Below are 24,111 nucleotides of genomic sequence, written 5' to 3'. Positions count from 1 at the left end.
CTCCTTATATAGAGTCTCATGGCCACCATCATGATACCCTAATGGGCCTAGCCCAATTAGGGCTACCTCCACAAACCTCCTCAGCCCAATAACAAATGTATTAGCCCATATAATAAAACAAACCAAATATAATAAATTTAGGATTGTAAACCGGGTTTAATACTATACCCCTACAGTAAAATCAAAGATCAATTGCAGTTAACAAAAATGTTACGGTCATAATAGTGTAGGACTACAGTTGTAAATAGTAATAGCATAAGGGTCTAGGTGTAAATATGTTAACGGGCTCTATGAACGTGTATTTATACATCAAGAACCCTAATGAAAGCTTAACAAGCGAACACAAACAAAGGCCGTGTTTGCTCAATTATGTTTGTCAACGTTCGGCAATATGTTCGTTTAGGTTCGTCTGTTAATGTTCATTTACATATGTCTTGCTATATTGTGTTTGACCAGCTGCGTTTTGACCAGTTTTAATCAGTTGTGTACAATTTATGATGGCTGATGTCATGGGCCTTGGGCATGGAGGTGACGGTGCTAGGGATCTACCACCACCTTTTAGTGGAAACCGAGGTCAGCATGAGCAAGACGGTAAGTCTTAATATATTTGTTCATTATTATAAATATCATGACTAATAACGTTTAATTATAATTGAAGTTGTTCCACGAAAGAACACAAGAGGAAAGGCAAAAAACCTAAAACTTGCGAAAGAGATTGCGAAAAAAGGGGGACCTTTGGATCTTCCTTTTGATAGAATTGCTACATACACGCTGGTGGGTGCTCGTAATGATTATTTCACGCGTGAGATTAGGATCTATATGTGGAACTCTATTGCATTTGACAAAAAATCTTGGAGATATGTTTCCTCTGCCGAGAAGAATGCCTTGGAAGAACATCTTAAGGTAAATGATTTACTTATATTAAGTATATTTTTTTTCCTTTTGATTCATTTTTTGTCGGATGAGCATGAAAATAGTTCAGAATCAAACGAAAGGAATCATCAAAAACAAACAAAGGTGAACCGAGGTGGGTCAAGCACATATTCTAGCACGAAATACAAAAAGGTAATATATATGTATTATATATAGATACTATATATAAGTATTTATTTAACATCTTGATTGATTCTTAAACAGAATCAGACCCGACTCCAAACGTATCATGATGCTAATACTGATCAAGATGAGAATTTTTATGATGAGGAAACGGAACAACATTATGTAAGTATTTACTTAAAGTATACTTTATATGTAACATATATTTATTTATATATACACATTAATGAAGCTATTAAGAACATGTTTGTAAAATATAGAATGCTTTAGAGCGGGAGTACGAGATTCAAACTCAGACCCTTGATGAAGATGGTGGCCCGTCACAAATAAATGAAGTTGCACAATTTGGAAAGGAGATGGGTTCCTGTCACGGGGTTATTAGAGGGATTGGGCGCAAACCGCCTTTAGGATTTGCATCGACGTGTTCAGGTCATGAAAAAGACGGGCCTGCACCAACTCCGCCTATGACACAGGTATGAAAACAGATATGCTTTTCTTGATTTTTAAGTTTGTATTCCGTGCGAAGTATTTTTCTTTTTAACTTACTATATGCATACTTCATTGATTTTGTAGGATCAAATCAAGCTAATGTTTCAAGACCCAGCCTTCATAAATTGTTTTGAGGAGTTTATGAGTTTGAGAAAGTCGTCACACTCGGCGGATGAAGATAGTAGTGGCGATGGGGATGGTGACATGAACTAATTGGGTTTTATGGTAAAATGTTAACTAGAAAAGATATTTGGACGTGGATGATGACTAGCGGTTTTATATTTTATATATGTTAGACAAGATAATCATGAATATTGGTTTTGGACATGTTATGTAGTTTTTTATGTATGTTTAAGACAAATAGTGTGTTTTTATAAATTATTGCCTTTTTGCCTCAAAATCCACAAAATATGCAGGAAGTTACAAGGGAAAAAAAAACAAAAACTGCAATACGGAGGAGTATCTTTTAGCGGCGACATATATAGCTTTAGCGGCGACAAATGTCGCCGCTAATACAAATATGACGTGGAACAGAGGTGACCTGGAGCTGACGTGTAGTTGACGTGTCACAACTATTAGTAACGACATCTATCCTACGTGTCACACCTTTTTTAGCGGCAACAACGAAAGCATTAGTGGCGATATTGAGATATTAGCGGCGGGGCATTGCTGGCGATACATGTCGCCGCTAAAACCTTTAGCGGCGAAAAATGGCTGTATTAGCGTCGATAAATGTCGCCGCTAAAAGACCTTTTTCTTGTAGTGTTAGCTTACATTGTACTAGGATAGAGTTTAGAGAGTCTTGAGCTTTCTTTCCCACTTGATGACCGTTTAACTTCTTAGATGACTTCTCCTACGTATACCATATAGGTTTTGTGACACAATATGAGACATGGATTAGTAACGTTGCATGTGTTTGTATATAAATCAAAGAGAGAGAGAGAGAGAGAACCATGAGCATGTGTATTACCTTAAGAGAGATTGATAGAGTGTAGAGAGAGGAAAGGTGATAGATGATGACGGTTCCGGGGTGGTGTCGGAGCTGGACCTAGGAGGGTGCCAGGGGGAGTTCGGGTGCCGGTGTGTTAATGGCGGTTAACCGAGAGGAATGAGAGGGTGACGGATAGAGTCAAGGTAGGAACGGTGTGCGGTGGGGGTGGCGTATCGATCGTCACGGTGCTACGGTGCGGGTGGAATGCGGTGATGTTACAGTGATGTTGTGGTGGCGTGTTACGGTGGCCCGCAAGGTTAGAGAGAGCCGGTAAAGGCGGAGATTAGGGGCTAGAACACCAAGGGGAAAGAGCGGGTGGTGGTCGATGATGCATTATGGTGGTGGTTGTCGGAGGTGGTTGCGGCTGGTGAAGGTGGCTCTTAAAGTGGTGGAAGAAGATTGTATGGTGCAAACCGGTGGAGGGTGGTGATCAGTTATGGTGTGCCGATCGTAATTAAACCAGGAAAAGGAAGAGAACGAGCGAGAGAGTTGCTGTGAAGGGGTGTTGGTTGTGTGTTAAGTGTGCTGATTTGTTTTGTTGACATAGTCTTAATATACAGATAAACTAATATGGCCTTCAAGCTTTAATAATCAAGTCTTCCATTGAGTGTAAAAAAAATGAATTAAAATAAGCAGCAATGAATACTCATATAGCGTTTGGTATGCAGGAATGACAGTAGAAATGGAATGGTTTATTATGTGGGAATGAAAAAAGTGGTGTTTGGTTGCTCAATGGAATAGATTCATCCATTACACATGAAATCCCATTCCATCAAAACCATTCCTTCTCAACCTCCTTTTTTTTTCATTCCATTCCTCCTTCACCCTACTCTCTCAACAACACCACCACTTAACAACCACCACCACCACCACTACCATCAGCACCACCACCAACTCCGCCGACATCACCACCGCTGCCACCAACATCACCACCACCAGCACCATTTTCGTCGTCAAAACTACCACCGTCACCATTGTAAGGTTTTTTTTTTTTGTGTTTGTCAGAATTGCATAGCGACGGTCACAAAATGCACCAACAGTCTCCCCTTTGACCGTTGCTCTCAATTCTAACAAACACAAAAGATCATCTGTTACACGACATGCACCAACAGTCCCTCTCTTAACTGATGATCTTCTGTTTGCAGTCAACCAGCCGTGTCTGAATCTGTCATGTAGCTTCACAAATCTACCAATCACCCAGCGTCTTCCATATCAGATCTTCCCTTCAGTGTAAGCTTCTCCGACTATAACGATTGAGGTCTTTGAAATGCATGCATCCTCGTGCCAATAGATCATCTCAACCAATCACGTGAGTCCATCTGACTTCACCAACACGTGAAGTTGGGCTCCCTCCACAACTTCACCAACTCGTCGGCATACGATAAGGTTTAATCTTCAACTACTCAACATCAAGTGATCAATTTCATCACAAAACCACCTTGACAGAATCTAACACATGACCATTAATTAATCCGAAACATCTTCAATCACCAGGGATAACGATCAAGAACATAAACACTTTAGTTCCCGATTAAATCCAACTTGTTCCAGAATTTTCACTCTAATAAATAAGCATCACGTTTCAGGATCCAATTCTCGAACGCCTTGAAAATAACATAAATAATATGCTCTGACCGCAATCCAGTAATGACAAAAACCTTCAGTTCAATTTGACTTTCTTCAGTTGGTCAACCTCGAACAACAACAATTTCATTGCCCACAAACACCCAAATATGTGTCAATATCCAGTTTCAATCAATATCCCATTCACAAACTCAACTCCATATCCAGAGTTGACACGTATTTGTTCACACGTAAGACCCAGAGATAACAAGTTTCACTCGTTGACGGAACAACGTCTCCGGTCTCACAATAATCGTGAACACCTGGCCATACAGACGAAAACTACAAAACACTTTTTTTTTTCTCGTTAACTTCGCCTAAAGTCAACTTCGCCTGTTCATAACTTCGCCTGGCTATAACTTCGCTTGTCCATAACTTCGCCAGACCTTATATCTTCGCTGAAACCCTACGAACAGTGACGGCAACTTCGCCTGATGAACAATAACTTCGCCTGCGGCGCTGTTCGGCCAGAAACGCACAGAAACGTGCCAGAAACACCAAAACGCAGATCTCGAACCATAGCATAAGAGCCTAAGGATCTGATACCACATGTAGGTCCCCCCTGGGGCGTCGCCGATCGATACGAGATCCGCACGAGGTCTAGGAGTGCGGAATCCTCCTAGACTCGTTAATGGTGTACAAGATGAAGAACACAAACACGTACACGAACAAATACAAGAACGGGATAATCAAATCTGCAGATTCTTATATAATAATCAAAACACGTTACATACCGTAACCAAACAGAAAACACGACTGACCCGAGGTGAGCTCTACCTCGGGTCGTCTCACACGACTCTCATTGTCTCTTACTCTCTCTAAACAAACAAACTGCTCAAAACACACACTAATTTCTAGATTAACTAAAACTAAACAAGACACACGTATATATATATAAAACATTCTCGGGCCTGGGCTTCAGTAGGCGAAGTTGTGCTAACTTCGCCTATGGCGAAGTTGTTCTAACTTCGCCTAAGGCGAAGTTGTGCTAACTTCGCCTGTGGCGTTCCGCTGGTCAGAATTGCATAGCGACGGTCACAAAATGCATCAACAGTCTCCCCTTTAACCGTTGCTCTCAATTCTAACAAACACAAAAGATCATCTGTTACACGACATGCACCAACAACATGTTGCTTGATTGAAAGTCTTTCGATTATAGGTGCATGCTAGGGTTGTTTACTGTGTGTTTGCAACTTGTTTATGGTTTATTGAGTTTATACACTATAGAAACTGATTTTTAGCATATTATTAGAAGTTTATATTCTTGTTTGCTTTGATATCCGACGGGTGATAAGTTGTCGGGTTTGCCTTTGTTATTAGGGTTTTAGGTTAAACTGTCTGGCAGGAAGTTTGCCTAGTTTTCCTTAGTTTCACTGCTTACCCGTGTCCTTTAGATCTCTTCTAGACCACCCTGTGTACTTAGGTGCATTGAGATAGCGAAATCGACGGGTTAGCTATTTTCTAGTCATAGTTGGTGAACTAACAGGTGAGCCAATAAGCCAGTGCTTTTACATGATCTTTAGGATTTCCTCTTAGGTGACACCTTGAGAGTGATTAGGGATCCATTAGGTTTCCTAGGGTTCATATTTTTAGATTCCCGGTTCCAGTAGCATTTTCCCTTAACCGATAAAAGACCGAGTCATCACAATTCGGATTTCTTGCCTAGGTAACTTTTGTTCTCATTTGAATTTGCTAAAGTCTTATTTGGTAATTTAATTTTCTAATTTTCTAGTTTAATCAAGTAATTAGTTTAATTAATTATTAGTTTTAAAAATAAAATAAATAAAATCCCAAAAATAATCTTTTCTTAATTATTAATTTAATTAGCGGTTAGAATCCAAGTTCGTTAATTCAATAGGTGTCTCTAGGGTTCGATATTCTCGAACTTCCCATAGCTATACTACACCTGATAGGTTCACTTGCCTGTTGCTAGTGGTTTGGTTTAGGGTATTATAGGTTTTTATTACTCGTTGTGCTAGGTTGATTAATTGAAATATTTTTATACACCACTTTTAGCGCATTAGAAGGCTGTTGCTTCTTTCTTCCTTTCAAGTTATTGCGTTTTTTCTTTATTCAACTTCATATTTGAAATTCAATTTTAGGTTTCGGGTTATGTATGCTATCAATTATTTCATGAATTAGTATTTCTGATGTTTGCTTTATCCACAAGAACTCCCCTCTTTTTTGTTGATTATGTTCATGATGCCTATTGCTACATTTGTATTGTTGTTGACGAATTGGGGCATGCCTGACAGGAAATTAACCGAAATCGGTTGAAATGGTTGATTTTCTTCGCTGATGAATGAGTTCTTCCTTTTAATCATCTTCATTCAAGTTACAAACTCACTTGTGACGGGTATCATAGTAAGGTAATTTACTGTTTTACACTATTGCTTTGGCTTTCTAATTGTAGAGGATAATAATTGCTTCTATATGGGATAAAGGTATCTCATTTCTTAAATCTATAGAAAAAAAGAAAAACCCGATTTTGAATTTCAGAAAGTGTTTGAATGTTGCCTCTATCACACGCATACACATAATATTATGCAAAACATATCTTCAAGTGTAAGAATATTACGCCATTTAGCTTAATATCAAAATAGTGATGATATTAAATTCTTAAACTACTATTTTGATGATAAGTGGACCATAAATAACAAAAATATTGCAACAGATTGCAAAATGGTGATGACTTCACATATCTAACTTAATATTAAAAGATTATCAAAGTTCTTAAGCATTGTTATAAGGTTATTTATTGTTAAATATCTTAATATATTGTTGCAGTAGAAACTATGGAGTTAACATGTATGAAAAAATTTATATCAGATTGAATCAGCTCTTTATATTACTAGAGGAGCATCAACAGATGCTCACCCTTGCAAAGAAACTAACAAAGAATCCTCTTAACATGAACAGAACATGATACCAACTCGGACCATTGCAACACATGGGTACAATTACTAGTTATTATGGAATATAAACTTTTAGTGCAACGTGTGCTGTGTGAATATAAAGATTACTATTAGTAATTATTAATAAAATAAAATAATAATAATAATAATAATATAATAGCTCCATAATAATCTTGAATCTAGCGACGTGTACATTCGTGAAGAATTTGAAATGATTGAAAAGCATTTAACGAAAGATGGAATAATCTCCTTGCTATTTTCATTAAACAATCGACTATAAATAATACATCAAATCCCTTATTTTAGGGATATATTTACAATTATTTGAACTCTAGATAACAAGCTAATTATAGACAATATACAATTACTATTACACCCCCGCAGTCAAAGCGGGAGGTTGTCGAATGCTGAGACTGGCTCGAAAGTCATCGAACAGAATCTTCGGGAGGACTTTCGTGAAGATATCCGCAATTTGATAGCGTGTGGGCACATGAAGGATGCGAACGTTACCACGACGTACTTTTTCGCGAACGAAGTGTATGTCGAGTTCGATGTGCTTCGTTCTTTGGTGTTGAACTTGGTTGCCGGATAAATATATTGCATTGATGTTGTCACAGTAAACTAGTGTCGCTTTCGATAGAGGATGATGAAGCTCAAGTAACAAGTTCCGAAGCCAGCATATCTCCGCCACCACGTTCACGACCCCCCTGTATTCAGCCTCCGCACTAGAGCTGGAAACCGTAGATTGTCGTATTGACGACCAAGATAACATGTTATCCCCCAAGTAAACGCAATACCCAGAAGTGGAACGTCTCGTGTCTGGGCAACCCGCCCAATCTGCATCTGTGTATGCTCGTAGTGTAATGGTGCGTGTTGGTCCAAGCGTGAGGCCGAAGTCTGAGGATCCCCGAAGATATCGAAGGATACGAAGAAGAGCATTCCAGTGTGACATCTTAGGTGAGTGCATATGAATACACACCTGTTGGACTGCGTAAGAAATATCAGGGCGAGTAAACGTGAGATACTGAAGAGCCCCGGCTAGGCTTCGGTAAAGGGTTTGGTCACCGAAATTTGTCCCGTCATGTTCACTTAACTTCGGTTTTGTGTCGACAGGGGTTGGGTTCGACTTGCAGGTTGTCATGCCAGCTCGATGCAAGATTTCATTCACATAGCTTCGTTGAGACAAGAACATAGAGTCTCCTGTGCGTTTTACCGAAATCCCCAAAAAGAAGCTGACCAAGGTCTTTCATAGCAAATTCCGAACCGAGTTTGTTCACAATGTGACTCCTTAGAGTTTCCGTGGAGGTTGTGAGAATTATGTCGTCCACGTAAATGAGGATATATGCAGTCTCGGATCCGTGGTTGTATACGAATAATGAATTATTGCATCGGCTCTGTGTGAAACCAAGTGTGATAAGGAAATCTGTAAACCGTTGGTACCACGCCCTCGGTGCTTGTTTTAACCCATATAACGCCTTTTTAAGTTTACATATGTGATCCGGATAGTCTCAGTGGCGGAACCCCATTGGTTGATACATGTAAACTGTCTCATTGAGATAGCCGTGTAGAAACGTATTCGTCACATCGAGCTGATTAATTGACCAGGATTGTGAAAGAGCCAATGAGAGTACCGTGCGGATTGTTGCTGGTTTTACTACGGGACTAAATGTTTCACCACAGTCAACACCCAGCTGCTGGTTTCGACCGTCACAAACTAACCGCGCCTTGTACCGTTCCAATAATCCGTCCGACCGAAATTAATGTTTAAATAACCACATACACCGCATGACATTCATGTGTGGTTGGCGCGGAACTAATTCCCATGTTCCATTTTTAATGAGGGCATCAAACTCCATATTCATTGCTTGGCACCATTCAGGTGTGGACAAGGCAACCGTTAAGTTACGGGGAACAGGGGAGATGGTTATGGTATTGAGATTAAATGGCTATTTAGGTTTTACAATTCTGTCCATAGATCTGGTGTGGATGGTACGGGTTTGAGTTTGTGGGGTTTGTGAAGTGAGTTGACTCGTGCAGGAGTCCGTAGTGTGTATAGGTGGGATCGGCTGGTTTGAATCGGCAGTGGGCACGGTGGGGTTTTGGTGGTCCAAAGGTTGGGTAGGGGCATGGGCCGAAGGTTGGGTTGTGTGGTTGGTCCGACGGGTATAGACCTGGAAGGGGGATTGGGCCGTGGTTGTGGGCTGTACGGGTTGGTTGGATTGTGGATCGATAAGTGGTGAAGTCGGTTGATCTTTGTTGTTGGTTAAATGCCAAAGTTGTGGGTGTATAGGGTCGGCTAAGAAGGAGTAGTGTTCAAGTGGTGGTTTATTAAGGTTTTTAAATGGGAAGACGGTTTCGTCGAATCTCACGTGTCTACAAATGATGAGTTTGTGTGTCGATAGATCGAGACATTTGTAGCCACGGTGCTGAGTCGGATAACCAAGAAAGACACATGGTTTTGAGCGAAGCACAAGTTTATGGATTTTGGTGTGAGGAATGAGAGGGTAGCAGAGGCACCCGAACACTCGGAGATGATCGTATGAGGGTGATCGGTTCTATAGGAGTTGAGTGGGGGTTTTGAAATTGTGTGTTTTACTAGGGAGAATGTTTATTAAGTAGGTGGCGACCTCCAGCGCATGATGCCAGAGTGTGTTTGGTATGTTAGATTGGGCAAGAAGGGTGCGGATGACATTGTTTACCGAGCGGATTTTGCGTTCTACTTTACCATTTTGAGAAGATGTGTATGGGCATGAGAAACGAAAAATCATACCGCGTTGGTTGCAAAAATTTTGAAAAGCATTATTAGAGAATTCTTTTCCGTTGTCACATTGAAACTGTTTGATGTTGCGTTCAAATAGAGTTTCAATTAGTTTGTAAAATGCTTGAAAGACTTTGTAAACTTGTGATTTATTGCAAATGGGATAGGTCCAAAGAAAATTAATGACATCATCCACAAACAAAATATAATACCAATGACCACCGGTGCTGATTACCAGTGAAGTCCATAGATCACTATGTATCAAATCAAAAGGTAAATACACATGAGTATTAGATTGAACGAAAGGAAGTCTAGTACTTTTTCCCAAAACACATGGCTGACAAAGTTTAGAAACAGCCTTATTACAATTGATATGACCAGATTTATTTAAAAAATGCAGTAAATTTGCCCCTGGTGTCCCAAGCGTTGGTGCTAAACATCCTGAGCGAGAGTAGTGAATGAGGAAGGAGAGCTGATTTTTGAGAGAATCTGAGGTGTGAGCGGATAAAGGTCCCCAGTACTATTGCTGCGTAGGATACGCGCCTTGGTCTTGAGGTCCTTCACAAGAAAACCAAAAGGATCAAACTTAATAGAAATTTGGTTATCCGTGGTTAATCGACGAACCGACAAAAGGTTTTTAATAATATTAGGGGCGAGTAGGACATTGTTTAGTTTTAATGGTGGGTATGGTGGTGTGAGGGTTTGGTTGCCTTGGCCGACTACGGGGATGGTATTACCGCCGCCGACAATTATATTTCGTGAAATGCCATTATTAAAAAAAGAAGTGAAATTACCTGGGTTGTTTGTCATGTGATTTGTGGCACCTGTGTCCATGAACCACGGCTACTCGAGGGGATTGAGGGCCATGGCATGAAGTGCTTACTCGATGTCGGTGGGAGTGTAGCCAACGTTGTATGCCTGAGCGGATCGTGGGCCGAGAACTCCTTGACCCGAGGAGTTGGGTCTATTGGTCGTCGGGTACGGGCAAGGTGGGGTCGATGCCCACTGTTGCCACTGTGAATATCCCGCACCCGGGTTAGACCACATGCCCGGGAATGGAGCCTAGAGGTAAAAACCGATCTGTTGGAATGACCCGCAGCCGCGTACGATTGAGTTTATCTCGCGGCCACGCCCCCTGCCACGTCCACAGCTATTATTGCCGATGCCGAGTCTACCCTTCTCCTGATTGTTTTCTGCCCGAACGTCCGCACTTGTATCGAGTTGTGCGATGTTGCTGTGTGGGCCGACTGACCCGTGTGAGCCGACATGTAGAGCCGCGGCTGCTGAGTTTGCTGCATAAAGTGTCGTGGCTGCACGTTGAGTTTCTTCGTGGCAGAGAGCTTATCAACAATTGTTGAAATCAGGAAGTGGTTCTTTGGAGCGGAGAACGGTGGCAATGGTAACATATTGTTCGGTCAGCCCACCGAGGAGTTGCAGGTGTTTCGGTGAGAGGAACGTCTACGTTAAGCAGTTGATCGGCAAGCATCTTCACCTCCTGACAATAGGCGGCCATGTGTAAGTCCCCCCGGGGCGTCGCCAATCGATACAAGATCCGCATGATGTCTAGGAGTGCGGAATCTTCCTAGACTCGTTTATTGGTGTAGAAGACGAAGAACACGATTACACACAAACACATACACGAACAAACACACGAATGGGATAAACACATCTGCAGATCTTTTCATATAATAATCATAACTCGTTACATACCAAACACGAAAACAAATGACGGCCGACCCGAGGTGAGCTCTACCTCGGGCCGTCCCACACGACTCTCCCTCTCGGTTTCTCTCTAGACAATTAAACTGATCACCAAACACTCTAACTTTCTGGATTAACCAAACCTAAACAAGACACACATATATATATATAAACAACTTCGCGGGCTTGGGCTTGGGCCTGTAGGCGAAGTTGTTATAACTTCGCCTATGGCGAAGTTGTTCTAACTTCGCCTATGGCAGAAGTTGTTACAACTTCGCCTATGGCGAAGTTGTTCTAACTTCGTACTTTGTTTTCGCTGATCAGAATTGCATAGCGACGGTCACAAAATGCACCAACAGACTCCCCTTTGACCGTTGCTCTCAATTCTAACAAACACAAAAGATCGTCTGTTACAAAACATGCACCAACAGACTCCCTCTTAACTGATGATCTTCTGTTTGCTCTTCAACCAGCCGTGTCTGAAACTGTCTTGTAGCTTCACAAATCTACCAATCACCCAGCGTCTTCCATATCAGATCTCCCCTTCAGTGTAAGCTTCTCCGACTATATAGATTGAGGTCTTTGAAATGCATGCATCCCCGTGCCTAATTGATCATCTCAACCAATCACGTGAGTCCTTCTGACTTCACAACACGTGAAGTTCTTCTAACTTCACCAACACGTGAAGTTGGGCTCCCTCCACAACTTCACCAACACGTCGGCATACGATAAGGTTTAATCTTCAACTACTCAACATCAAGTGATCAATTTCATCACAAAACCACATTGACAGAATCTAACACACATGACCATTAATTAATCCGAAGCATCTTCAATCACCAGGGATAACGATCAAGAACATAAACACTTTAATTCCCGATTAAATCCAACTTGTTCCAGAATTTTCACTTTAATAAATAAGCATCACGTTTCAGGATCCAATTCTCGAACGCCTTGAAAATAACATAAATAATATGCTCTGACCGCAATCCAGTAATGACAAAAACCTTCAGTTCAATTTGACTTTCTTCAGTTGGTCAACCTCGAACAACAACAATTTCATTGCCCACAAACACCCAAATATGTGTCAATATCCAGTTTCAATCAATATCCCATTCACAACCTCAACTCCATATCCAGAGTTGACACGTATTTGTTCACACGTAAAGAGATAACAAGTTTCACTCGTTGACGGAACAACGTCTTCGGTCTCACAATAATCGCGTACACCTGGCCATACAGACGAAAACTCTTTTTTTTTTTTAACTTCGCCTAAAGTCAACTTCGCCCCTCCTTAACTTCGCCTGTCCATAACTTCGCCTGTACATAACTTCGCTTAACCTTATATCTTCACCTAAACCCTAAAATTTAAGCGACAACTTCGCCTGAACCCCATAACTTCGCCTGCGGCGGCTGTTCGGCCAAAAACGCATCAGAAACGTGCCAGAAACACCAAAACGCAGATCTCGAACCATAGCATAAGAGCCTAAGGCTCTGATACCACTTGTAAGTTCCCAGCCGGATCTACACGGAATATCTCGTTCTACGTAGGTGCGGAATCCCTACGTAAGACGATACGAGCGTAGAAGACGATACACGTTAATTTGTGCACTCTTTAGCAAAGTGTCCATTCTGTTGACAGTTATAACACCGCACCTTTGTCTTATCAAAACCTGGTCTTTCACCAACAAACTTTCTACCTGTCTTCTTCATAAACCTCTTAACCCTTCTTACAATCATCGCCATCTGCCACTGCAGATCCATCTCTTCCAGATCATTAGCATCGATCTGATCATAGTCTTCGTCTAGCGTTGCAGGATCAACAATCTTGCCTTTAATGTAATTTTCATACGAAGCAATGAAAGATGCATAGAGAGCAAACTGCTGTTCAGCAGATTTAACACTCATGGGCATCTTAGAGTAATTGTTGTTAGGAACACTTGAAGCGAAACTACCCTTGGTTGCTTGAGGTTTAGAAGCATTTGTTCCTCCAGCTACAAAACACACATCACCATCCATGTTGAGAGTTACATGACCTTCATGTGTTGAGTTAGCGCCCGAGTCTCCCTTAGAGTAGTAAGCAGATGATTCAGACTTCGAACTTGAACTTGAGTTAACTTTTGCACCATACATTCCCGGATCCTGAACCTGATCAGTTGGTGTCTCTTTTCGAACCATGTTAAGTTCAAAAGTTCGTAGTTTGTTGACTGCTGTTTCCAAGTCATAGTCAGCAAACTCTTTGTCTTCTTTCATCAAGACAGTGTACATCTCCCATTTCGGTGGGAGAGCATCAAGGAGTTTTTCCACGATCTCATCTTCTTTGTAGGTAATGGAATAATTGCTGAGTTCGGTCATTAGGTGATAATATCTCGTGATGATATCATCAAGTGATTCATTCTTCAAGTACTTGAACACAGAGAATTGGGTTTTGAGTAGTTTAATCTTTGATGCACGAATCCCCACATTACCCTCAAATCGGTTTTCAAGTGCTTCCCAAAGCTCTCTGGCGGTTTTATACTTCCTAAAGGTGTGAAGAATCTCTTGTGGAAGAGCCATTGTTATCATTGCATGAGCTTTGCTTTCAGCCTCATACATTTTCTTTTCTTCCTCTTCCATCTTGTTGTATTTCTTAATCTGTTCACGACCCTCATACAGAGCAGTTGGTGGAATGTATCCATCTTGAATGCACACCCACATCTTAGCATCTTGGTATTTAACATACTGCTCAAACCGATCCTTCCAAGCCACGAAATCGGTACCCTTTAGCATCTTCGGTGCCTTAGTATCTTCCAAGCCATGTAGGCGAAGTTGTTCTAACTTCGCCTATGGCAGAAGTTGTTACAACTTCGCCTATGGCGAAGTTGTTCTAACTTCGTACTTCGTTTCCGCTGATCAGAATTGCATAGTGACGGTCACAAAATGCACCAACAGACTCCCCTTTGACCATTGCTCTCAATTCTAACAAACACAAAAGATCGTCCGTTACAAAACATGCACCAACACCATGTCCTTGAAGTTTTCGAGACGTGCATTGGTGAGATTTGCCTGAAGGTACAGTGCACGAGAAGCCTTGTTGTCTTGAAAAAGGTTTTCAAGAGCAGTCCATGCGTCATACGCAGTGGTGTTTTTCTTGAGGATGGTACAGAGGAGGTCCGGGGAAATCGTCCCATATATCCACTGAAGGACGATTAGAAGATGTAACACAGCCGGCCCTACCTTCTTCTTCTTCATCGCCGGCGGATTGATCCCGTATACCACCTCCCTCCTCACAATAATATTCTGTAGTAGCATTCTCTTTTCCCCAATGGACTCCAAACTTCATCCAGCAGTAACAGTTTCCAACATCAAGAACCTTATCCCCATCACCCTTGATAACGAAACCGGCCAGTACGTTTCTTGGTCAACCCTAGTCAAAATCCATTGTCGTGCCTACCAGGTATACGACCACCTTCAACCCCGTATTATCACACCACCAGCCATCTCGTCCTCCGATGTTACCAAACAACCAACAGCACCACCCGTAGACGAACTTTGGGACCGTCTCGATGCCATAGTCCTCCAATGGATTTATGGCACCATCTCGTTGGACCTTCTGAACACCATCCTCAAACCCACCACCACCGCCTACGAAGCATAGACGACCCTTGAAACCCTATTCCAAGACAACAAATCCTCCTGCTACATCTACCTCACCCAAAAACTCAACAACACACGCCTTGATAACTATGACAACATGGCAGCATATTGTCAGGAAATCAAAGTTCTGGCCAACCAGCTCGCTAACGTTGATGCTCCGCTCACCGACGAAAAGATGGTTCAACAACTTATTGTTGGACTAAACGAACAATATGAAGGCATTGCTATGCTCATCTCCAACCTCACCCCCTCCCATCTTTTCATGAGGCTTGGTCGAAACTAATGCGGGAGTTTGACCGTAAAGCTAGCATAGCCCTACAGGCATCTCAAACAGCCGGTACGGCCCTTCATGCTGCCACAAATAAATCAGATCTGACCTCGGCCCCCTAGGAACAACGAAACAACGAAACTGCCTCAGACTGTGGCCGGGGACGTGGCAGAAGCCGCGGTCGTGGGCGTGGCAGGAATGGGGGTCGGACCTCTCAAACCCGTGGCCAACGATTCTTCAGTCCACCAAACAACTCGGTGCCGGGTCAATGGATTTTTCAACCTGCATGGGGTCTAATAGCAAATGTGGTTGTTATCGGTTTACTATATTTGATACATATCTTGTTATGTATAGATAGGATCCTTTAGAATATCAATCCCAAAATATAAGGGATTCGTTTGGTGTATATATATACGGGATTACTGAGGTAAAGGAGAAAAAGGATTAAGGGTGAAGCAGAGGATCATTAGTATGAGAAGAGAGGCCGGCGGTTTATGAGATACCGGCGGCTTAGGGTTAGCGGAGGGTGGGAAAGAAAAGAGGAGGATCGGTTATGGCTGTGATACCATGAAAGATGGAATAATCTCCTTGTCATTCTCATTAAACAATCGACTATAAATAATACATCAAATCCCTTATTTTAGGGATATATTTACAATTATTTGAATTCTAGATAACAAGCTAATTATAGATAATATACAATTACTATTATTTAACATATCTTCAAAATTAACAATTTATATTTTTAGTCGACGTCAAGAGATAAGCGTACGCTCCAAGGATATTCGAATTTCCTATAAATAGACAGAGTAATGTTTAGTTTCTAACTCATACAAAATCATTCTTAAGCTAAAGAAGAACGGGCGTTAAGATGTATAACTTTTTAGTATTTTATTTAATTAAGTTTAATATTATATTATATTTAAATATTTTTATAGAAGTAATTTAGGGACCTCTGTTATACACCGCAGTGTAGAAATCATACCCTTTAATATTTAAATAATAAATAACTTAGAGACTTTAGGGTAGCGGCCCATTAGAGTAGAGCATATGGTCTTTACGTAACATGTCAAGTACGTGCACAACCATATTGTGGTTTGGTTGATCGCCTTGATCATGAATGTTTAAAATGAATCATGGACTATACATTATTTGCTATGGCTGTAAAAAAAATAACCTTATCTGGGCTGGAATAGTTGTGCATGCTAAGGACAGTTATGTGGTGGGTCTAGGAAAATTAGAACCTAGTATATTAAATATTAGATTCTAGTTAGAATGGGAAGAGCCAAAGTAGCTAAAGAAAGTTGTTAAACTATTTTCAACACTCTGATCCATGCTCATAAAACTATTTGGACTGTGATTAATCATATGTTTGCATGGCGCATATGGTGTGGCAGCCAAGGTCTTATATAAATTATAATGATCATTATAGTTTCATGAGGGGACATGTACTTAATACAGCAGCAGACGTGCGTAAAGTCCGTATGTACGAATATATAATGTTGACCCGACTTTAACGTGAAGTAGGCTGGTTATAATTATGGTATGGAATGCAATGAGCTCATACTTGATCAATAAAACTGTTTTAGTATCAGTTTATTAAATATTACGCCTTATGTGACTCACCAGCTTTGTGCTGACATATTTTTTTTTTTACCAGAGCATGTATTGCAGGTTGATAAATAAGGGCTTAGAGATTAGCTGCTAAGTGTTAGAAGAGTCTAGATGTTTTATCCTATTACCATTACGTATTGTAGTATGTGTAATAGTTAGATATGTAACAAATATTTTAGTTTCTATATAGGATTATGCTTCCACTGTAAGTTTGCGTCGACTGGTCACTGTAATTACCCCATCCTGAAAGGGGTGTGACAGCAACATCTTAAAATATGTATTTCAATTAACCATTCGATTTTGCTTTATTTAAGTTTGAACTATGTATTTACTCTTGAGACCAAATATTTGTCAAGTGCTTGACTTTTAAACTTGCAAGATGAGTATGTTGGTTGAAACTTCAATTACCACTCTTTAACCATGGAAGGTACGTATGTTTGTTTTCTATATGTTTAATTCTATTATTTTTGTTTGAGTAGTTAGAACTGTGACCCTAAAATGAAATTGTACTCTGTTTGTCAATGCTTATTGGGTATATACTCATGTTAATTTGTTTAGTTATATGAACACATGAACATATTTTTTAAGTCACAGTTTGTTTTTTTCTTAAATAGACTAACATAAATGAACTCGTTGCCAAATGGTTTACTGAACGTTCAGTTCGTTTACATGCCAGATGAATAATGATGTTATTTGCAGGTGAGAGAACCAGCAAAAAAGGAGAAAGTGGTGTTTTCAAGTTGCTTCAAACCAACATCACTTGGTTCCTAACTAGCATATCCTCATTTGCAAAACGTAAAAGTCTCATTCTCATCTTTAAAGAAATTAAGTGATTATTATTTTTATTGATAATAATAATAATAGTGATGATGATGATGATTTGTGCAGTGCAGTCAACATTAGAGCTACTACACTTTTCACATATCACCCACAATAGATTTTGGTGAAGCTGGTGTTAGTGCAGCAATTAGTGTTATACCCACTTGGAATAGTCAAATTCTCAAATCACTTGTGACTTCCTCTTGCTAGTTTTGTCTCCACCAATTTTCGATCAGGTATTAATTGATTTAGGTACATTTTTTGCTTTATTTTACATCTGTTTTGAGTTGAATTTTCCATAGTTTTCTGGAAACCATGAACTGCTAACTTGGGAAAATTTGCGAATTGTTAGTTGAATTCTGGTAGTTGTCAAACGACAGGAAAACAGAGATTGCAGGTTGATTAGTGCTTTAAATCCTAATTTTAATTTTAGTTTAAGTACCCCTAATAATTTGTAGGACGCAAAAGGCTATTGTAATGCGATGTTCAAAAGGGCTTTGCTTTAAAAGCAGGCGTCGCAACAAAATTTGCTCTTAGCATTCAAAAATCTTAGTGCTCTTCATGTATTATCTTTTTGGTAACATCTTAGAGATGTCTTTTGTAACTTACAGGAACTAATTCTGGTCCAATCTAAAAGGTTTAAAGTTGAAAATTCTTTACAAGGCGGGTCATGCAAAAATTTTGAGCGCACATTATCTATGGTACAAGAATTTGATATCAAGCTCCGGTACAAGAGATGAGCGTGGAAATTTAAGGATTCCCCTTTTCTTTATTCAGGTAATAAATTAAATATGTTACCTGTATATATTGAAATTTGGACTGTTTGGACTCTTGATTTTTAGTAAAATTTGGAGAAGCATAACCAAAAGCCAAAGCAGCAACAAATCTTCATAGTTTCTTTCCATATGTTGCAGTCCGGGTTGTCACTAAAGAGTTTGAGGTGCGTTCTTTCACGTGCGTATTTATGGTTAAAAATCACGAAACTAAGGTCGAACAAAAAGTTTGATCAGAATTGGCTTTTACTTGCAGGCAGACTTATGAACTAGATTAGGGTCGAACAAAAGTGATCTCTAATGGATATATGGAAGACTTTGTAGTTATCATAATTTTCATGTTGTATTATTATTATTATTATTATTTGTCTTTGCATACATATGATTATAATAATGCAAACCGAACACAGTGTTTTCTTTACCTTAAATTCTTTGACTATTTTCCTAATGCCAATCACGAAATGCATTCAATTTGTTTTTTCCAAAAACCGTATTCACCGGTTAGGCCTAAAAGTCATGTCAGACTCAACTCAATAGGACTGTGAACACTCTCAGACATGGCAAACATACACGTCAATGCATTGCACGCTCTGATTCTCAAATTTCTGCTTTTTTTAATCGGCACCTAAACCCCGCTGCTATATCGCAACCGGTCAAACTACTAGTTATAATACAATTACATATATGTGGCAACCTCAACTCGCATGTAAGGACTATTTTGTAGCCTCTTAATGATTCCATTAACGGACTACCTTTGGATCGTTTAGAGGTAGAGTGTGTTTGGTTTACTAAAAAGATCACTTAATGGTTCAAGGAGTCTTTTAAATATTTCAGAAACATGCTAAATGATTCAAAGACTACCGCAGTTTCAAAAACATGTTGAAAGATTCAGAAACTACCTCTTAATCAATTAGTTTTCCTAATGATTAAGCCTATGGTTGTCAAATATACCCTTAGTTATAAAAAGGTCAATTATATGTTTGAGATTCACTTGATTTCACAATATATAGTTAACGAATTTGAAAAACCTGATAGACATCAATACTAGTTAAAAATCTTATTCATTTGTTTTGTTTTGTTGTTTTCACCGACACTAAATCCTATAAACACCCACAAACTTGTTTCACATATTTTAATAAGATTATCTGGACCCATCCTTCTAAGATGTAGACCAATTTAGCATACCATAGCTTTTCACTCGTCCTTTTCATGTGCTCATTTTACCCTAATGCTACAATCCCTATTCTTCCAGCTTGCAACACCTTATTATATATTTTTTCTTAACAGCTAAAGTTGTACATTATGAGTATTGAATCATTAACTTTCTATTTCACATTCAACTCACTATACCATCTCACTAAAGTAAGAATGGTCATGCAACATCTTATTATTTCCACGTCACAATTGGCTTTCTTATTTAATTAAATAATTAAGTAATTACATTAGTATTTAGTATGTAATTAAATAATCAATTAATTAAATTAGTAACTAATAAAGCAATTAATTGTATAATTACATAAACAAGTAATTAAATAAGAAAAAGAAAGCTATATAACGGCTACTTCAAATATGAGTGTGTGCCTCGTGATCCATGGCATAACCTCTTCGAAGACGGGCATGGTACTGATTTGGATTTATGATTAATATTTTAATTATATTTTAAATTATGTTTTAGAATATTTAGAATTAATTTTTTTAACGGCCAACAAACATTGGATGCCTAGATACTTCGTACGGCGTGACCCAATTTATCTCCAGTTTCAGAGAAAAACTCACTCGCCCGAAAGCCCACTGGTGATAAAACCCAGACGCCCTAATAATCGAACTGAGGATCATAAAGATCCCAGCCTTTCTTTATTGAGTCATTCATACCCCAACTAATATGTTGTAAGCGGGGTTTGAACTTAGGTCTCCAATAAAAAACTCATAAACTCTTTAGAATTAAATTATGTTTTAATTGTAATATTTAAGCTTTTAATGTGTTGTAAGAATTTAATATCAAGAATATTTATTATTAAGTTATGTTTAATTAAAAAGATATTAGAATGAAAATATGATTTAATAATTACCTTCGGAATTAAAAATTAGATTAAATTATACATCACATGTGACATGTGGCGTTCTTGGCTATGTGCAAAGTTCGAAGTGTGCGTAGCCCTTATCGTCGCATGCTGGCGTGGCCTTGCCACATCAGCGATGAGCGGGCTAATTAACTTGCATAAAGGAGCATGACTAACTATTATATAATATCGAATACTGGCTTTTATTAAGTTATTTAAATATTTTTAGTTAAATGACACGAATGTACATTCATGGGTTAAAAAACTACACACACATTATGTAGCGCCAAATCATGTCTCCATATAATAATAAAATTAAGGCATACCCACTTCTAATTACAGTGAAATCTGAACGAAAAAAATATTGGATTGATTATGATTAATAATGTGTTATTTCAATAACAATGAATCAACAAAGGGAATTCATCAAAATGAAAGAAACTAAACAAATAAATTAAACTAGTAATACCTTAAAGCAACACCCATTCTAAAACTACACAACCAACCACGAAAATCCAACAAGTAATTACACCACCACCAACACCGGAGTAAATTTGCAAGGGAAAAGGATGATACACACTCGAAGGGGGGCTGGTCACGTAAATAAAGCGCGGTGGAGGGGGTGGTTTTACTACAACTGGAGGACAATATTGAGTGGCTGGTGGCGGTGGAGGTGGAGGTGGAGGCGGTGGTGGTGTTGGACATGGTTGTGGTGGAGGTGGTGATGGTGGGGGTGGAGGCTGTTCGCAAGGGTTTATGCATGGGCATGATCCGCATTTAATCGATGAGTCCGGCAACGGAGGCACCATATTTGTTCCTTCAAAATTGTCTCCGTTGATAGATAGTAATATTGTTGCCAAAATAATCATGATCATGAAAGTAGTAGATTGGATTGATGGTTTCATGTTACAACACTTCTCCTTTAGAATGCTTACTTGTATGAATGGACAGAGATTAATCGTAACAAAATAGAACTTGGAGAACATGGTAGTAACATGTATATATATTGGAGGATGTGTGTTAAGAATATAGTGAATAAAATAAATTATTTATTTTAGTAATTTCATAAATTTAAAAATAAAATAAATTATATAAGTGTGTTGTTACCTCTCTCTTAAAATTATAAATAGTATTAAACACACACATATAGGTAAAATTCACAAAGTAAAAATAAAAATAAAAATGTTCAAACAAATTACTCTTAGGGCGCACTCGTTTCACATAATTCGTGAAAATTCAAAGAAATTAGAATTAAAATCCCATGACATAGCGTGTTTGTTTTGTTGGAATTAGAATCTTAATTTCATTTTGGGGTGTTCGATTGCCAAATAATTTAAATTGGAATTTAATTCCTTCAAATTTCTTTAAATAAAAGGATTTCAAAACCTTCTAAAATGTGAAGGATTTCGAGTGAATTCATTAGAATCTTTTCTCGATGTTTTTTTATTACAAGGACAACTAATAAGTTTTTACTTTTTTTTATTTTTTATTTATATTTTGAGTTATGAATTTTTTATTATTATTTTTGAGTGGTTTTTTATCTTAATAGAAAACTCATAAAAAAATTAAATAATAATAAATAAATCATAACACAAAATATAAATAAAAAGAATCTAAAAAAACTAAAATATTTCTGCCATTATCCTCGTTAAAAAAATATAAAAAAACCCGATTTCAATTCATTTGTGGTGATAGATTACAATTCATTTGTCAAACGAACACATTAAGAATGGAATTGGATTTCAATTCCTTCCAATTCCAATTTCTATTTGAATGTTTATATTCCAAATCCAATTTCTTTCAATTCCAAATCGTATGCAAATTTTAATTTCATTTCATTATGTGAAACGAACGCGCTCTTAAGGTTTCATGTTAAAGTTTACGCATAAACTATGTAGAATATTTTAAATTTTAAAATATGTAAATCAATAATGAATAAATTAAATGATTTAGATATGGTAGGATAAATATATACAAAAGATTGAACGTGACAAACATACATATAACTTAAGTAATTAAGTAATTATACTCGAACTACGGTACTAGTTATTACACTAAAACAAACTTAGAAAGAAAAGTGGTTTAATATAATTAAACTAGTTCAAAAACTATAATGTAATAATAGTATAGGAACTTTAGTTATTTGTATGTTAATTTCTTACGTTAAAAACTCCCTGTATTCAATTGTAATGTTGTGTTTATATATATATAATACAAATGTTTATATTTATTAACCAGTTCAAGAGAAACTAAAAAGTGAAACTAAAGAAATTAAACATAAATACTAAAGAATTTAATTATGGTTGAAAGAGAAGCAACTGAAAAGAGAAGAGGTGATAGGATGTGGGAATCATATACCCTTGTAAAGAAGTGATGATCAAAGGCTAGCTTACCTTTCTTATATGCTCATCAAAGCCTAAAGAACCTTCTTTTTCCTATGCATTATTGTTATTCCATTCCACAGTTTCTTGTGTATGAGGTTTTAGTAAACCATGCTAGCTTTTTCCTATTTTTTCAATATATCTCCTTAATGTTGTATCGTTTGGTCTCATAACCGCCGTTTTCTAGAATAAAAGCGAGTGACTTAGAGACATATTTTGCGTGTCACAGTTGTGTGAATTAAAGAAAGTTATGTTAACTTCATGCGTACCATACTACCAATTATACTACATATATTGTTCAGGTTTAAGATTATTGTTAAAGCTTTTCTATTTTTGGATATTCATAGGACAGACATATTGATCGAAAAGAGGTATGTAGACTTATAATGTTTGAATATGCCTAAAGATGTTTCCGATGTTTGGTTATACCAAATTAGGTACTGTTTGATAGCCTCTTAATGATTCCTTTAAGAGACTACCTCTGAATTATTTAGTCTTTAGTTCATTAAGAAGACGTCTCTTGATAGTTCATGAAGCCTCTTAATGGTTAAATTTCAAATACATACTGAATTACTTAGATGCTATCAAACCACTTAATGATTTAGCAAAGATTGCTAAAATTACATTATTTTTTTGTTTATTTTGTACATGTAAAGTTGGGTTGATTGTAGACTAATGTCATATGAGCTTTTTGAATTTTGATATACAAAACATTATATTGGTTATTTATCGACAGTATATATGTTAATTAAACAAGTTCAGAAGCAAATATCCAAGACAACCCAAACTTTTATTTCATCAACACCAACACGTTTTAATAAAACTAGTATGTAATAGTAGCAACTGTCACGCATTTTTAGGCATATTCCTTTTCCAGCTTTGTTGGTCCCTTGTTTGTGCCATTATGCTGGAGCAAACATTCTGTGCTAGTTTGGGCCGTTGAACTATTAATTCTCCATACAGAGTTTGATTTGTTAAGCAATTCCGTGATATGAAGATAAAGATAAGAATGAGTGACATAAATCAT

At 38.2% G+C, this 24,111-nt stretch overlaps 1 protein-coding gene across 1 annotated transcript; it reads left to right on the top strand.

Moving 5' to 3' along the window:
- The first annotated feature begins 14,837 nt into the window (after nt 1-14,837).
- On the top strand, nt 14,838-15,170 carry LOC143568194 (uncharacterized). Its single transcript, XM_077054404.1, has one exon. The coding sequence runs from the start codon at nt 14,838-14,840 to the stop codon at nt 15,168-15,170; it is 333 nt and encodes a 110-aa protein (XP_076910519.1).
- The last annotated feature ends 8,941 nt before the right edge of the window (nt 15,171-24,111 follow it).

The sequence above is a fragment of the Bidens hawaiensis genome, unplaced genomic scaffold, assembly GCF_021521415.1.
Source record: "Bidens hawaiensis isolate Kalapana, Puna unplaced genomic scaffold, B.hawaiensis_p1.1 tig00023827_1, whole genome shotgun sequence".
NCBI classification, from domain to species: Eukaryota; Viridiplantae; Streptophyta; class Magnoliopsida; order Asterales; family Asteraceae; genus Bidens; species Bidens hawaiensis.
This window is presented reverse-complemented; position numbering and strand designations above follow the sequence as displayed.